The 15,845-nt window shown below is 42.3% G+C and overlaps 1 protein-coding gene across 2 annotated transcripts in view; it reads right to left on the bottom strand.

Moving 5' to 3' along the window:
• Positions 1 to 262: 262 nt before the first annotated feature.
• Positions 263 to 15,845, bottom strand: part of dph6 (diphthamine biosynthesis 6) — a 200,469-nt gene continuing 184,886 nt past the window's right edge. For both annotated transcript variants that reach the window (XM_061896056.1, XM_061896057.1), the window contains one exon: positions 263 to 14,028. In XM_061896056.1, the coding sequence (XP_061752040.1) occupies positions 13,910 to 14,028 (119 nt within the window). In that variant the 3' untranslated portion in view covers positions 263 to 13,909. The remainder of the gene's footprint in view (positions 14,029 to 15,845) is intronic.

The following is a 15,845-nucleotide window of genomic DNA, read 5'->3' as shown; positions in this document are numbered from 1 at the left end:
CAGTAATAATAAAATAAAGCGAAATATTAAAAAAAAAAAACATAAAATAGAAAAATTATGTTTTACCATCATCAGTACTTAAAAAAATAAAACAAATATAATGAAACACTTCACAGTACCTTGCTTTAAATTGTACGATTCTTTCCGCCATCAATTATACAGCATACATCATTTAATGAAGAAATATTTCAAGACATGTTATTAACACGTCTGGAGATAGATATCTTTTTTAAAATAGCTAAGTATGGGCCATGCATAGAAATCAGAAATCAGAAAAGTTTTTATTGCCATTGTTTGAGAACGGGTTCACAAACTAGGAATTTTACCTGGCACAATCGTGCAACATAAAAGACATGTAACACAGAATGGAATAACATGAGCTGTAATTGAGCTATCCGATCTTGGTATTGTTCACGTGTCTGATGGCCGAGGGGTAAAACTGTTCAGGTGGTGGGAGGTGTGGGTCTGGATGGACCGTAGTTTCCTGCCTGAGGGAAGAGGGGAGAATATTTTGTGTCCAGGGTGAGAAGAGTCAGCTGTGATCCGACCCACACACCTCCTGTTCCTGGCCTTGATAGTTGGAATGTAGCGAGAAGTCATAACACTCTTTTATCTCAAATGTCTCAGGCTAGGAGGGGGGGGGGGGGGGGAGAAGGGGGGCGGGTGTGAGGGAGAGAAGAGGCAACACTTCCTTAGTAGAATTAGATCAATTTGGGCAATGCGATTGAAAGGTTGTTGTATCTAGATTGGCCTCCCAAAGCTTTGGTAATAAAATATAAAAATAAGCAACTCTGCCTGGGATTTGTTTATAACCAGCTTATGTGTCATTGAACCAACCTGGGAGGTGACCGGCAGAAGACCGGGTCCAACGCAACAACACTCAGCATCAAGGGTTGAATTGGGGGTTAAATCACCAAAAATAATTCCCGGACGCGACCACTGCTGCTGCTGCTCACTGCTCCCCCTCACCTTCAAGGGGGGTGATCAAGGGTGATGGGTCGAATGCAGAGAGTAATTTTGCCACACCTAGTGTGTGTGTGACAATCATGTTTACTTTAACTTAAAAGTCAACTTGAATTACCTAATTAATCTGAACATTTAAAAAATATATTTTCTACATTTTCGATGTTATGTACTTTTCATTATTAGGATTTCGACCTTATATGGTTAAAATACGAAATGTATTAGTTTTTCCAAAAATTTAAAGCCACCTTACAAAACAAGTAATCACAAAAGAAAGCTAAATACATTGAAAATAATAATTGGTATGAATTAACTAATTCATAAAATGCGTAACAAAACAAAAAAACACAAATAAACAAGGACATTAACAAAGCCACACTACAATACAGTTTATAGCATGGGTGTCAACCTCTGGCCCGCGGGTCAAATTTGGCCCTCCGTGTAATTTCATTTGGCCCTTGAGGCAATATGAAATTAACATTAGAGCTGGCCCGCCGGTATTATACAGCGGCATTGCCGCTGTAACACCGAATTCACCGGTAATACTCATACTTGCCAACCCTCCCGATTTTCCCGGACTCCCAAATTTCAGCGCCCCTCCCGAAAATCTCCCGGGGCAACCATTATTCCGAATTTCTCCCGATTTCCACCTGGACGACAATATTGAGGGCATGCCTTAACGACACTGCCTTTAGCGTCCTCTACAACCTGTCGTCACGTCCGCTTTTCCTACGTAGAAATAGCGTGCCAACCCAGTCAAATAATATACGCGGCTTTTACACACACACGCACACAAGTGAATGCAAGACATACTTGTTCAACAGCCATACAGGTCACACTGAGGGTGGTCGTATAAACAACTTTAACACTGTTACAAATATGCACCACACTGTGAACCCACGCCAAACAAGAATAACAAACACATTTTGGGAGAACATCCGCACCGTAACACAACATAAACACAACAGAACAAATACCCAGAAGCCCTTGCAGCACTAACTCTTCTGGGACGCTAAAGTATATCCCATCTCCCCAAGCAATAATTAACGTTTTACTCATGCACTTTCTCTTGCTACTTCAAGGCTTGAATGTTTGATTCATTCATTATTGTTATTTTATTTGCAAATGTATTATTAGCCTGTGGAAAAAGTTTATTTTGATATTTACCTCAGAGGGCTGCAAATAGAAACGAGGCATTAAATTTTTATTTAAATCTTATTTGATATGCCATTGATATTTTTTAATTATTATTATTATTATTATTTAAAACTCGATTTTACATGTCACTATAACGTTATATAAGCCTTGCTTGTTCAATATTCAATGCAAAACTTGTTTAGGTCCCTATTAAATGGTTCATTTGTTCAACTTTGGCCCGCGGTTTTGTTCAGTTTTAAATTTTTGCCCACTCTGTATTCGAGTTTGACACCCCTGGTTTACAGCTCTTAATTTGCAATACTCATGATATCCAGCAGAGGGAGACAAACACCAACTAATATCATCATTTTGCTGGCTTCATGTGATTAACAAAAACAAAACAAAAAACACTTTTCTGAGCTCAGGTTGTGACGTAAAGAAGACACATCATGTCATAAACACAAAAAAATAAAAAAATAAAAAGTGTTAAACAAAAAAATAATTTAAATGTGAAAACATCCATCCATCCATTTTCTACCGCTTATTCCCTTTCGGGGTCGCGGGGGGCGCTGGCGCCTATCTCAGCTACAATCGGGCGGAACAATCAAGACCAAATCATGTCTGGGGGGGGGGTTTCCAGCAGTGAGGTCACTCCCTACTAAAACTACCTTACTGTATGTAGTCCAAGTGAGTCACACACACACACACACACACACACACACACACACACCCACACACCCACACACACACACACACACACACACACACACACACACACACACACACACACACACACACACACACACACACACACCCACACACCCACACACACACACACACACACACACACACACACACACACACACACACACACACACACACACACACACACACACACACACACACACACACACACCCACACACAAGGCCGGTTGGCCTCGAGGAAGAAACACCCAGTTAAGTCCATGTGCAAGGCCAAAATGACAAGAGCCGCAGGCTGGTGGCTGCACGGCACACAAAGGACGACAACGTTGCTTACAACAAAAAAAGGCAGTTTTGTATGCAGAGCGGTTGGCTGGTCGGCTCGGCAGGAAAAATGCACACACACACGGGCAAAAGTAAATGTCACCCTGTCTTCAGTCATTTTGTGAATAAATAACAGTGGCCGGGACACAAAGGAACGTCTGTCACGTGACGTCCCGTCGTCCCGTCAAGAGAGCAAGACTATATCCTCGTGGCTTTGTCGGCGTCTCTGTGGAAATAGACCCAAGCCAGTGTTTAAGGACGTGATCGACAAGTGGTCGCCTTCCAGTAAACTCGACGTTTGTGGAAAGGCATCATTCAGGTCCAGAGTTTTCAGACGTACGAAAGTCATCGACAACATTTCGGCGGACTTTTGTACGTTTTATTGTTCCAAAAACTTCAGTCGGTGCTCAAAATACGTGAAATCTAAAAGCCAGATGACAGGAATTAAATCGTATGAAAAAAAAATAAAATAGTACCACTCTTACATTCTTAATTTTCCATAGACAATGTGAATACCCTTACACTTAACCACTGTGCCGCGGCACACTAATGTAACCGTGAGATATTGTTTGGTGTGCCGTGGGACTCATTCATACATCCATTTTTTTACCGCTTGTTCCTTTCGGGGTCACGAGGGGTGCTGGAGCCTATCTCAGCTACAAACAGGCGGTTTGTAGCTGACTATGTTATACACCCCGCGAGCACCAACCCCCCCCGCCTCCCTCCCTGTGTGGTTGAGTTGGGCGGGGTTTGGTGCTCGCGGGGTGTATAACATAGTCAGGATGTATCCTGGATGCAAAGGATTCTGGGTATTTGTTGTGTTGCGTTTATGTTGTGTTACTGTGACGATTTTCTCCTGAAATGTGTTTGTCATTCTTCTTTTGTGTGGGTTCACAATGTGGCGCATATTAGTAGGAGTGTTAAAGTTTTTTATATCACAACCGTCAGTGTACTCTGTGTCACCCAGTATGCCTTCCAGTCGTGTGCGTGCATCTGCGGAAGCCTCTCACAACATGTTGCTGGACTGGCAAGCAGTTTATACATGTTGTAGAAGGTGTTTGAGGCAATGGCTTCATAGCATGCCCTTATATTTGTCATCACGACGAGTTGAGTTTATACCAAAATGGATACATGGATGATACAGCAGAGGATTGGGAGAATGTCATGTGGTCAGATGAAACCAAAATAGAACTTTTTGGTATAAACTCAACTTGTCGTGTTTGGAGGAAGAAGAATACTGAGTTGCATCCCAAGAACACCACACCTACTGTGACGCATGGGGGTGGAAACATCATGCTTTGGGGCTGTTTTTCTGCTAAGGGGACAGGACGATTGATCCGTGTTAAGGAAAGAATGAATGGGGCCATGTATCGTGAGATTTTGAGCCAAAACCTCCTTCCATCAGTGAGAGCTTTGAATGGTTGACCAAATACTTATTTTCCACCATAATTTACAAATAAATTATTTATAAATCCTACAATGTAAATTCCTGGATTTTTTTTCCACATTCTGTCTCTCACAGTTGAAGTGTACCTATGATGAAAATTACAGACCTCTGTCATCATTTTAAGTGGGAGAACTTGCACAATCGCTGGCTGACTAAATACTTTTTTGCCCCACTGTATGTTAGTTCGAGCGCCACCCCACAACAAAATCTAAAAAAAAACGGTGAAAACCAATACACTTCCCAGCGTATTAGCTTGCCCGAGTTCATAAATAATTGCTTGTTTGTGTTTCTCAAGCGTCAATAAAGCAAAAATCTTCAGGCTCTATTGGCAGCCGCCGTTGTTCCAATTTTTGATAGCAACAATGAAAAGCAAACAACGGGCCGGGATGGGCGGGGCGAGGATCGATCGCTAGGTAGGCCGAGGTGAGGTCTGGAGATGCGTTCGGACTCCGGTTCATCAATATACGGTTCATGATCTTTGAGAAAAGAAATGTTCCAAGGAGCGACGGTTAATAGTGCTATTTCACACACACACACACACACACACACACACACACACACACACACACACACACACACACACACACACACGCACACACACACACACACACACACACACACACACACACACACACACACACACACACACACACACACACACACACAGGTTAATTCCTCGCCTGCAGCGATGTGAGGCAAAGTCCCTCTCCTATTAACCAGGCCGCCTTTACAATCAATAGAAAACATAAAGAGGCTTAATCTTTTCGGGTGCCTGGTGCTGATTGCCTATTACACAATAATAACACACCTCCAGTCCCGAGGAGCATGACACACACACACACACACACACACACACACACACACACACACACACACACACACACACACACACGCACACACACACACACACACACACACACACACACACACACACAAACACACACACACGGTGAATCTATATTGCTTTACTACATATTAGGAGTTGCTGTTTATGGCTTCACGGAATGACATTTTTGGAGTCCTTTGTCTCGTAGACCACCAAGTAAAGGAAGCCCTGTTCATAATGACAGAGAGTGCTGTAATAAGTAGAATCAGTAGTCGGCAATTTCAACAACGAAAAAAAAAAAAACCCTCCAGATTGATCCAAAATTGTCCTTTAAAAAGCGTTCGATGTTAGTACGACACTTTGCGGTGAAGAGTTAAAGGCCTGCTGAAATGAGATTTTCTTATTTAAACGGGGATAGCAGGTCCATTCTGTGTGTCATACTTGATCATTTTGCGATATTGCCATATTTTTGCTGAAAGGATTTAGTAGAGAACATCGACAATAAAGTTCGCAACTTTTGGTCGCTAATAAAAAAAGCCTTGCCTGTACTGGAAGTCGCAGACGATGACGTCACCCTCACATCGTTTATAATGGGAGCCTCCAACAAAAAGAGCTATTCGGACCGAGAAAACGACAATTTCCCCATTAATTTGAGCAATATGAAAGATTTATGGCTGCGGATATTGATATCCTAAGGACTAGGGAAAAAAAAAAAAGAAAAGGCGATTGCATTGGGACAGATTCAGATGTTTTTAGACACATTTACTAGGATAATTCTGGGAAATCCCTTATCTTTCTATTGTGTTGCTAGTGTTTTAGTCAATCAATCAATCGATGTGTACTTATATAGCCCTAAATCACTAGTGTCTCAAAGGGCTGCACAAACCACTACGACATCCTCGGTAGGCCCACATAAGGGCAAGGAAAACTCACACCCAGTGGGACGTCGGTGACAATGATGACTATGAGAACCTTGGAGAGTTAAATAGTACCTGATAGCCGGAGGGGTGTGTCCACGGGTGTCTTGAGGCCAGTGTCTGAGGGAAGTCGACGGCAGATACAAGGACGGCGCAAACTCCACAAATCTCCGGTAAGAGGCGACTTTTTAACACAATTTTCTCACCTAAACCTGTCGGTTGACAAGTTGTCGGGATCCATGTTCGCTTGACCGCTCTGATCCATAGTAAAGCTTCACCTCCGGGAATTTTAAACAAGGAATCACCGTGTGTTTGTGTGGCTAAAGGCTAAAGCTTCCCAAATCCATCTTTCTACTTTGACTTCTCCATTATTAATTGAACAAACTGCAAAAGATTCAGCAACACAGACGTCCAAAATACTGTTTAATTGCACGATGAGAAGAGACGACTTTTAGCCGCTAGTGGTGCTGGGCTAATATTTCCTGACAGTCCATGACGTCACACGCACGTGTCATCATTCCACGACGTTTTCAACAAGAAACTCCACGGGAAATTAAAAAATTGTAATTTAGTAAACTCAACCGGCCGTATTGTTAATATTTCATCATTGATATATAAACTATCAGACTGCGTGGTCGCTAGTAGTGGGTTTCAGTAGACCTTTAAGTATTAAGGTTCACCCGTTTGTTTTTGACTGTTGGTTAATTATTGGGAAAAAAAACAACTTCCACTGTGAGACCCGCTCTTATTTCACTGTCCAATGTTAAAAAAAGTCACAACAATACATGTCTAGCACCGTCGTCAGCTGAAAGCTGACCTTTGATGCCGTTTCCTTTGTGTGGTAAAGACTTAGACCACGTCTACATTAAGTCGAATAAGGTTATCCAGAGTAAATCCTACTTAACCTTATCCTTGTCTACACACAATGGTCGTTTAAAACAGTGGTCCCCAGTCACAGGGCCATGGCGTGGCCCGATTGGTACCGGGCCGCAGAATAATTTTTTATAAAAAAAATATATATATATTAAATCAACATAAAAAACACAATATACACTTACAATTAGTGCACCAACCACAAAAACCTCCCTTTTTCATGACAAAGAAAAAAAAAAATAAATAAATAAAGGACCACGCGGGACAAATTATCAAGCGTTGACCGGTCCGCGGATACAAAAAGGTTGGGGACCACTGGTTTAAAACCCCCTGACCACCCCTCCCTCCGCCAGCGTAACGCGACTTAGTACGCAACCGCGAAAAATGAGCACGTCATAGTCACCTCTAGTGTTGCTTTGTGTGCAAGTTCTTAAATGTAACTTATCTGAACAATATCCAGTGTTTTGCTATTTCAATTAACTGGAATCCAGTGTGCTGTGGGGCCCTGTTGTAGTGAATCACAGCTGAGCAATCATAAATTAAATCTTTATTAGGCACGTAAACAATGTGATAAAAAAAACATTTTACATAAATCAATCTAGGGATCTAGATATTTGGTCAGGACACTCCTACACTCTTTTGCCTTCACCATTTTGGTGACTTTATATACTCTAGACCAGGGGTCGGGAACCTTTTTGGCTGAGAGAGCCAAAAAGCCAAATATTTTAAAATATATTTCAGTAAGAGCCATATAATATTTTTTTTTAACACTGAACACAACTAAATGTGTGCATTTTTAAGTAAGACCAACATTTCTAGAGTATAAAAGGTCTCTTATTCTTTGTACTAACATTGTTATTCTGAAGCTAACTGTGGAGGGGGTGTGGCCTGCGGGCCTGCAGCGACAGGTGTGTAGAAGGCCCACATGGGCCTTGTTATCTAATCACCTGTCGCTCTGTTATAAGCAGCAGCCAGGAGGAGAGACGGGGTTGGGGCTGGAAATACAGTTGCTGGAAAGTCACTGAGAGACTTATTGAAAAATAAAACAATATTTTAACCCTGAAACAGGCTCTCATGTCGGTGCTTGGTGGTCTGAAGAACCCCCACCAAGCCCCACACTAACCAATAATAAATAAATAACTTCTTACCATTAACGCAACTTCTTGAACAGGTGCGGTAGAAAACGGATGGATGGATTAAAAATGCATGAGAATGTTTTGTATTTGTAACATTATTTTTTACAAGTGGAATCATTCATTACTTATCGTGTTAAGCAACGTCAGCTCAGATTTATCAGAGAGCCAGATGCAGTCATCAAAAGAGCCACATCTGGCTCTAGAGCCATAGGTTCCCTACCCCTGTTCTAGACCTAGACGTTGAGTCCGCGACATACATGGCAGACAATAACTGATACAGTCTGCTTTCCCAGTCCAAAAGCAATCGTGTTATCTGTAGTCTTCCATCGACGGCCAGGTAATACAAAGCACGCGCTACCTTTTTTTTTTATCACATCCACAGGAGCCCGCATTCTCGTTGTCTCTCCTTTGACAAATTGACTTTTTCGGTAAGTATAATCACGGCTGACCTGGATATTGGAAAGTTCTCTTGCCACATGAGAAGTGTTGTATCCCAAATAGCTGCAATCATTTTCTCTTAAAGGGGAACATTATCACCAGACCTATGTAAGCGTCAAAATATACTTTGATGGTGCAGAAAAAAGACCATATATTTTTTTAACCGATTTCCGAACTCTAAATGGGTGAATTTTGGCAAATTAAACGCCTTTCTGTTTATTGCTCTGTGGCGATGACGTCAGAGTGTGACGTCACCGAGGTAACACAGCCGCCATTTACATTTTCAACACATTGCAAACACCGGGTCTCAGCCCTGGTATTTTCAGTTTTTTCGACTATTTTTTGGAACTTTGGAGACATCATGCCTCGTCGGTGTGTTGTCGGAGGGTGTAACAACACTAACAGGGAGGGATTCAAGTTGCACCACTGGCCCGAAGATGCGAAAGTGGCAAGAAATCTGCCGCCAGACCCTCATTGAATGTGCCGGAGTGTCTGCACATTTTACCGGCGATGACAGACATGGCACAGAGATGTATGGATAACCTGCAGATGCATTTGCAACGATAAAGTCAACGATATCACAAAGGTGAGTTTTGTTGATGTTGTTGACTTATGTGCTAATCAGACAAATTTGGTTGCGGCGTGACTGCCAGCTAATCGATGCTAACATGCTATTTACCGGCGGTGCTAAAGCAGACATGGCACAGAGATGTATGGATAACCTGCAGATGCATTTGCAACGATAACGTCAACGAAATCACAAAGGTGAGTTTTGTTGATGTTGACTGCCAGCTAATCGGTGCTAACATGCTACACTAATCGATGCTAACATGCTATTTACCGGCGGTGCTAAAGCAGACATGGTACAGAGATGTATGGATAACCTGCAGATGCATTTGCAACTATATTACGTTTCCCTCCACCCACATTTAATGCGAAAAAAACACTTACCAATCGAAAGATTTAAGTTGCTCCGGTGTCACGAGACGCGAAAGTAAAGATCGTTTGGTCCGCACATTTTACCGGCGATGCTAACGCAGCTATTCGGCCATGCTACGGCTATGAATGGCGTCAATAGCTATTCGCTCAATAGCTTCAGTTTCTTCTTCAATACTTTCATACTCCAAACATCTTGAATCGCTTAAGCCGCTGAAATCCAAGTCTGAATCCGAGCTAATGTCGCTATATCTTGCTGTGGTATTCGCCATTGTTTGTTTGTATTGGAAGCACTGTATGACGTCACAGGAAAATGAACAGTGTCTTCGCAGAGAGCGAAAAAAAAGGCACTTTAAAGCTTTTTTTAGGGATATTCCGGGACCGGTAAAATTTTGAAAAAAACTTCAAAAAATACAACAAGCCACTGGAAACTGATTTTTATTGTTTTTAACCCTTTTGAAATTGTGATAATGTTCCCCTTTAAGGTATTCATGTGAGATTACCACAAGCTTCTGTACCAGGGGTAGGGAACCTATGGCTCTAGAGCCAGATGCGGCTCTTTTGATGACTGCATCTGGCTCTCAGATAAATCTTAGCTGACATTGCTTAACATGATAAGTAATTAATATTTCTGCTGGTAATCACAGTGTTTAAAATAACATTGAAATTATAAAACATTCTCATGCATTTTAATCCAACCATCCATGTTCAAGATGTCGCATTAATGGTAAGAAGTATTATATTTATTATTGGTTAACTTTTAGAATAACAATGTTATTAAAAATAATAAGATACTTATTATACTCTTAAAATGTTGGTCTTACTTAAAAATGCACGCGTTTCGTTGTATTCGGTGTTAAAAAATATTATATGGCTCTCACGGAAATACAGTTTGAAATATTTGGCTTTCATGGCTCTCTCAGCCAAAAAGGTTCCCGACCCCTGTTCTATACAGACGGAAGGAGAAACACGGGCATGTCTGGTTGACTCGCCTCCATAGTTCCACTGATTAACTCCGAGTTACCAAACCGCTTTATTTTGAAGCTGGATGTGGCGCGTTCTTCCTGACGTCACTTCCTGTGTGGGGCGCGGCCTTTCTGGCGTCACTTCCTCTTTGAACTCAGTTTGTAAACGATCAATGAGTATATACAAAGCTAAGAGCCAAAGATTCAAGAGATACAGGCCACACTTACCCATGTAAAAAATGTATCCAAGGAGGGGGACCTTAAACGATAGTTTAGTGTGGCTTAGGCTAAATAATTATTTGTTTAAGGAAGACGGGGCCTTAGCAAAAAACACAACATATTGAAGGGATCAGATAACACACCAATTAACTAATAATAAGCAACAACTACTGTATTGACACCTCAGTGTCTTTGATAAAAAGACACATTTTATCCAGGAGGAGATTGAGGCCAGCGAGAAAGTGGACCGCATGTCCAATTCAATAATATGGAAAAAAAATAGCTGTGTTCTGAACAGAGTTAATATAACTGTGGCAGATGGGGAAACTACGAATCCACACGTTCCTGATCTCTACGACCCAATTATCCAATATGAGACTTTGGAATGTACAAAACTGCAGCAATCAAATGGTGTTAGCAGGCGAATTGTTGTGACTTTTATACATCTGACATCCAATGGTCGACATAACAGACAGCGATTGCATACTCGGTGAGAGATTGTATCAGCTCGGGAAGTTGTTGGTAGAAACCCTGGTTCATAGAAATCTATCTAGTACCAAGCAAAGAAGATGCTGGGCAGGAGGAAGGAAACATTGGTCTCTGAGGACTCGGCTTAAGGATTGGAAGGATGCGGGACTGAAAGGAACTATGACGCAAAGGAGCAGAAGAAATTCACCAAGGACAAAGGAAGTTGGGGACTGACTTCCTGAACAAGGCCATGAAACATCAAGTGCTAGGAACTCCACTTTGGACATTGACGAAGAGTTCAAATGGACTTGTCGGTTTTATGCCTGTGGAGTATCTAACCCTGTGCTCGTAAAAAGACTATTACAGGGTTGTTGTTTCTCTCTAGACCAGTGGTCTCTTAAAGGCCTACTGAAACCCACTAGTACCGACCACGCAGTCTGATAGTTTGTATATCAATGATGAAATATTTGTTGCGATCCGCTGCTCGGATATCTACATATTGTTGTTTGCTGCTTTGTTTTTGTATCACTCTCCCGCTCAGTTCCTGTTTAGTCTGTTTCCATGGTTTCTTATTAGTTTCAGCTGCTACTCTCGGTTCCTGCACACCTGTCTTTACTAATCACCACCCTTTATAAGCCAGCCTATTCTGTTCACTCATTGTCGGATCTTAGTTTGTTCTCATGCAACTGCTGATGACTTGTCTCTCATTCTCTATCTCGCTAGCTCTCACGCTAAGCTTTATTTTATTCCTAGCTTTCATGCTAGTTGTTTTGTTTTTCCCTTTTGTGTGCCTACGTGCCATTTTTAGTTTTTTATTTGTATATCCTAGCTTTCATGCTAGCGCTTTTATTTGCCTTTTCTATTTACACCAGTGTTTTTGTTCTAGCCTTTTTTGAGTTTAATAAATCCCTTAGTTCTTACCTTTTGCTGTGTTCTTGCCGACGCATCCTCGAAGGACCGAACCCGGCAACAATATGCCACACAAGTCTCACAATATTAACATTGCAACACATGCCAATACGGCCGGTTTAGTTTACTAAATTGCAATTTTAAATTTCCCGCGAGGTATCCTGTTGAAAACGTCACAGACTCATGACGCTTATGTTGACGTGTGCTTGTGACGTTATTGGTTGGAGCGGACATTTCAGCCCAGCACCACTCACGACTAAAAGTCGTCTATTTTCATCGCTTGATTACACAGTATTTTGGACATCTGGGTTGCTGAATCTTTTGCAATTTGTTCAATTAATAATGGAGACTATAAAGAAGAATGCTGTTGCTGGAAAGCGGTGGATTGCAGCTGCCTTTAGCAACTGAAACACAGCCAGTATTTCTTTGTTTGTTGTGAACTTTTAACACAGAGCGGTCAAGCGAACATTTTTTTCTACCAAATGTCAACCAATTGTGATATTAAGTCGGCTCTTACCGGAGACTTCAGCGGATTATGCGACCTCCTCCTGCAGCTGTCAAAAAGACAGCTGTGATCTTGGCTCCTCCATTGGCTTCTCTCAGAGACACTGGCGATCACCACAGCCCTCCGACTTTCAGGTATGACTTTATAATCTCACTTAAACCATATTAACACAATAAGCAGATAAGGGACTTTCCGGAATTATCCTAGTAAATGTGTCTAATAACATCTGAATCGCTCCCACTCCAGCCGCCTGGAGCCGTCGCCTTTTCTTTCTTTTCTTTTTTTTTTTTTTTTAGTGCTTCACTCTAACTTTCCTCATCCACAAATCTTTCATCCTCGCTCAAATTAATGGGGAAATCGTCGCTTTCTCGGTCCGAATTGCAAACAATGTTACCTCTAGTTTTCCATCTGATTTGCAGGTGTGTAATTTTTTTGTGGTTCATGCACGGTTCTTTTTGTGCACCAGTAAAAGACATATAACTTTGTCTTGAATTTGAAAAACAAAAAAAACGTTTTCACTAAAGAAGGGTTTGGTGAATGTGCATATAAAACTGGTGGGGTTCGGTACCTCCAACAAGGTTAAGAACCACTGCTCTAGAAGCAGGGCTTCACGGTGGCAGAGGGGTTAGTGCGTCTGCCTCACAATACGAAGGTCCTGCAGTCCTGGGTTCAAATCCAGGCTCGGGATCTTTCTGTGCGGAGTTTGCATGTTCTCCCCGTGACTGCGTGGGTTCCCTCCGGGTACTCCGGCTTCCTCCCACTTCCAAAGACATGCACCTGGGGATAGGTTGATTGGCAACACTAAATTGGCCCTAGTGTGTGAATGTGAATGTTGTCTGTCTATCTGTGTTGGCCCTGCGATGAGGTAGCGACTTGTCCAGGGTGTACCCCGCCTTCCGCCCGATTGTAGCTGAGATAGACGCCAGCGCCCCCCGCGACCCCGAAAGGGAATAAGCGGTAGATATGGATGGATGCTCTAGACACTTTGTAAGACGTTCTTTTCCTAAGAGGTCCTCAAGACTGAATTATATCCAAAGCACCATTGGGTAAAACGATGGATTCTAGGCCCAAATACCAGGATCACGTCGTGGTTTGGATCCTCATGTTGTTCGAGAGTCAGAACGGTGGATCCTGGCTGTGCTTCTCATGCGCTGAGCCAACAGGACAGATGGAGGATGAGGCAGTCAGGCAAGTCCACAACTGGAACCAAGGCAACAGCGGGACTGGACTCTCCTAGAGACTTTTTCAAGGTGTCTTCAAGGCCTGGTGAGGAGAGATTACAGAGAGTAAGAAGGTGACATTCGAGCGGTACATCTGCCTACAGATCACTCCCAGAGGGGCTTCACTTAACCTCTGACCAGGATGTTATTTACAAATCATTGATATTCTTTAATCAGTGCAATGTGGGCATGTGTTAGGAAGGGTTCAATTCTGAGTCCGCCATCATGTGTGTGAACACGTTTCTTTGGAGGGGAGGAAGAGTTCCTGTTGTGCTGCCGATCATTTTTACAAGCCCTCACAGTTGTTGTTGGTGCAGCCGGACTACAGATGGACAATGGACTTGTGAGAATTCACACGACCCCCGTCTCGATGACAGCCTGACTGTTAGTGGCAGTCTGTTGGGATACCTTTGCACACTAATTGGTCACAAGTGGACCTGTCTCAGACACGTAGGGTAGTGGATGGACAATTTATTTCATAGACTATAGGGAAAATAATGACCAGTTCATCTTTTGTCATTTTCAAATTAATCTCTCTTTGAATGTTCTAAACCAAGGGTGCCAAACTCTGGCCCGTGGACCACATTTGGCCCGCTGTGTAATTCCATTTGGGCCTTAAGGCAATATCAAATTAACATTACAGTTGGCCCGCCATAAATTACACGAGAGTGGCCGTGCCAGCAACATGAGTGTTCCCGGTTCGATCCCCACCTACTACCAACCTCGTCACATCCGTTGTGTCCTTGAGCAAGACACTTCACCCTTGCTCCTGATGGGTCAAGGTTACGGCCTTGCTTGGCAGCTCCCGTCAGTGTGTGAATGTGTGTGTGTGAAAGAGTGAATGTGGAAATAGTATCAAAGCGCTTTGAGTACCTTGAAGGTAGAAAAGCGCTATACAAGTATAAACCCATTTACCAATTATTTTGAGAGGTAAAGTCGGAAGTCACTGAAAGCCTAGGTGAGAAACGCATGGCCCACCACTGTACTTAAGCATACAGTGGGGCAAAAAAGTATTTAGTCAGCAACCGATTGTGCAAGTTCTCCCACTTAAAATGATGACAGAGGTCTGTAATTTTCATCATAGATACACTTCAACTGTGAGAGAAAGAATGTGGAAAAAAAAAATCCAGGAATTCACATTGTAGGAATTTTAAAGAATTTATTTGTAAATTATGGTGGAAAATAAGTATTTGGTCAACCATTCAAAGCTCTCACTGATGGAAGGAGGTTTTGGCTCAAAATCTCACGATACATGGCCCCATTCATTCTTTCCTTAACACGGATCAATCGTCCTGTCCCCTTGGCAGAAAAACAGCCCCAAAGCATGATGTTTCCACCCCCATGCTTCACAGTAGGTATGGTGTTCTTGGGATGCAACTCAGTATTCTTCTTCCTCCAAACACGACGAGTTGAGTTTATACCAAAATGGATACATGGATGATACAGCAGAGGATTGGGAGAATGTCATGTGGTCAATTGAAACCAAAATAGAACTTTTTGGTATAAATTCAATTCGTCGTGTTTGGAGGGAGAAGAATACTGAGTTGCATCCCAAGAACACCATACCTACTGTGAAGCATGGGGGTGGAAACATCATGCTTTGGGGCTGTTTTTCTGCTAAGGGGACAGGACGATTGATCCGTTTTAAGGAAAGAATGAATGGGACCAGGTGTCGTGAGATTTTGAGCCAAAACCTCCTTCCATCAGTGAGAGCTTTGAATGGTTGACCAAATACTTATTTTCCACCATAATTTACAAATAAATTCTTTAAAATTCCTACAATGTGAATTCCTGGATTTTTTCCCCACATTCTGTCTCTCACAGTTGAAGTGTACCTATGATGAAAATTACAGACCTCTG

This window comes from Nerophis ophidion, linkage group LG03 (genome assembly GCF_033978795.1).
Source record: "Nerophis ophidion isolate RoL-2023_Sa linkage group LG03, RoL_Noph_v1.0, whole genome shotgun sequence".
Taxonomy (NCBI): Eukaryota; Metazoa; Chordata; class Actinopteri; order Syngnathiformes; family Syngnathidae; genus Nerophis; species Nerophis ophidion.
Note: the sequence above shows the minus strand (reverse complement) of the source record. Positions and strands in the feature narration are given on the sequence as shown.